This window comes from Penaeus monodon, chromosome 23 (assembly GCF_015228065.2).
Source record: "Penaeus monodon isolate SGIC_2016 chromosome 23, NSTDA_Pmon_1, whole genome shotgun sequence".
In the NCBI taxonomy this organism is placed as follows: Eukaryota; Metazoa; Arthropoda; class Malacostraca; order Decapoda; family Penaeidae; genus Penaeus; species Penaeus monodon.
This window is the reverse complement of record NC_051408.1, coordinates 468220-470232: the sequence shown is the minus strand read 5'-3', so window position 1 is coordinate 470232 and position 2013 is coordinate 468220. Positions and strand designations below refer to the sequence as shown.

The 2013-nt window shown below is 55.1% G+C and overlaps 1 protein-coding gene across 1 annotated transcript in view; it reads right to left on the bottom strand.

Annotated features, from left to right (window-relative positions):
- Positions 1 to 2013, bottom strand: part of LOC119587689 — an 88262-nt gene that overhangs the window by 11561 nt on the left and 74688 nt on the right. The window contains exon 2 of the mRNA XM_037936367.1: positions 40 to 54. Within this exon, the coding sequence (XP_037792295.1) occupies positions 40 to 54 (15 nt within the window). The remainder of the gene's footprint in view (positions 1 to 39; positions 55 to 2013) is intronic.

Below are 2013 nucleotides of genomic sequence, written 5' to 3'. Positions count from 1 at the left end.
AACATGAACGGCAAAAACGTGAAAACGTAAGCACGTCACCTGGCGCGGCGATTCTGAGAAAGGTCTTGCCTCATCCATGCTCGATGGTTGCGATTGGAAAGGAAGTTGGTCATGCTCAATTCTTTTTCTCGGAACAGAATAAGATTATCAGGATTATAAACGTCATATATATTATTGGATTTTTTGTTTTTTGTTTGTTTTTCACCCTTCCGCTCACTTCCCACTATAGAAGTTGGCAACATCCTACTAAAAAGAGAATAACTGTCGCTAGAACTGTCCTTATAAAAGAGGTCTACTGAACTCTGAAGTAGATTTTGAAGAGATGATATTTTCATGTTTTCATATACTCTTAACTTCTACAGTCCAGGCACGTGGGACCGGAGGGAGGTGGATCTCGTAAGAAAATTCTGCAGGTGGTATATACTCACCCTTGAAGGGACGAACCGGGTCCGCCTCGTAACGAGCTGCTGCTGCGAAGCCGCTGAGTCCGCTCGACGCGGACTGGGGGGGGGGGAGAGGGGTGGGCGACTCATCCGTCGAACTGCCGTGCGGATCTCGAATCTTGCGCTTCTCTGGTGCGCGGAGGACATGGAGGCCTTATAATTGGACTGGCCTTCCGCGTGCAGTTCGACAGGGTACTGGCAGGGTTGGTGCAGCGGGGGCCCCTTTCCCCCGAGGCGAGGTGGTGTCCGAAGGAGGCGTGGGGAGCAGGGCCAAAGCAGGCCTCGCTTTCCCTCCGTAAGAGATAATGTTGTTCAAGGTTTGCATAACTCCGTTCTGGTCACTGGGTGCCGGAGGGAGCTGGATCTCAAGTTGCTCTCTAAGCTGTGTTTTCCGAGGAATGGCAGACCTCCCATGCCTATTGACGCCACTTCTGAAGTGGCGTCGTAGCCTTTTTGTGGGGATCTCTTCCGAGAACCGGAGAGCTCTGTGGCGTTAGTTTCGGAGAGAGGGAGACAGCGAACTCCTCCGCAGTCCTCTGCATCAGGTGCATCGTGAATGAACTGACGCCTCTCCTCGACGGGAGAATCAGCTCTCTGTGACGAAACGGCAGCGGCGGGAGCATGGCGGGGCGACCGCGGGCTCTGCGGAGCGAGGATCCAGATTCCTTCTTTGCCTTTCAGAGTCTTCAGGGATTCGAGAACTCTGTCTGATACGAAAGTCCGCCCGCGCGGAGAGGGTGACGGATTCCTAAGAGAAAGGAACTCGTTTTCCCTGGTGGCCATAGCTGCGTACAACGTCCAACATCTTCCAGGCGACCCGTTTGCCTGCGGAAACGGTCGCTGGGTGTTGCGGTGTGGCTCCCTCCGAGTCGGGCCGATGTCCTTGTAGCTGTTGCGACTCCAGACTGAGAGAACTGCTGCGTCTGCCGGATCGACTCCATGTCCGTCGGGCGCCGTCGTTGAAAGGTTCAGGTGAGGGAGCCTGTGCCTTCATCGACGCTGCGCGACCATCACTCTCATGGATAGGAGATGGCAGGTCTCCAGCGCTTTCGCGACTCAGGCACCTAGGAACCTCCTTAGTAGGACCTGGTCGGTGGGGCGCGAGGAGAGTACTGCAGCCGAGGCGGGGTAGGGATGGCGGCAGATTGCTCCAGAAGCGGGCACTCGTCGGGAATAAGTCTGTCTGTCTGAGACTTCGTACACTGGCCAGATACGAGTCCTTCAGTGCTGTGTCTGTACCCCAGTGCGCCGTCCCCCTATCAAGCTGCCAGAATGGAAATTCTGCGGTCGGGAGTCCGGCTGATCGGCTGCCCACTCGGGTAGCGGTTCCTGGGCATCCGGTTGCTCCGCTGGCGGACGAAGGCGGTGGCAGGGGGCGCAAGAGGGCTCGCGCTCGTCATCCCGCGTAACTGGTTCTTTCGCACTCATGTGCTTCCTGCCGGGCGAGGGGCGTGTTAGTGCTTCTTCTATCAGCATTTGATGGGAATAGCCACATATAGTGAATGTGATGAAGATGGTGAATTAGAGGACGTCTTGTAAGTTACAAATAAACCATAACTAACAAAAGCAC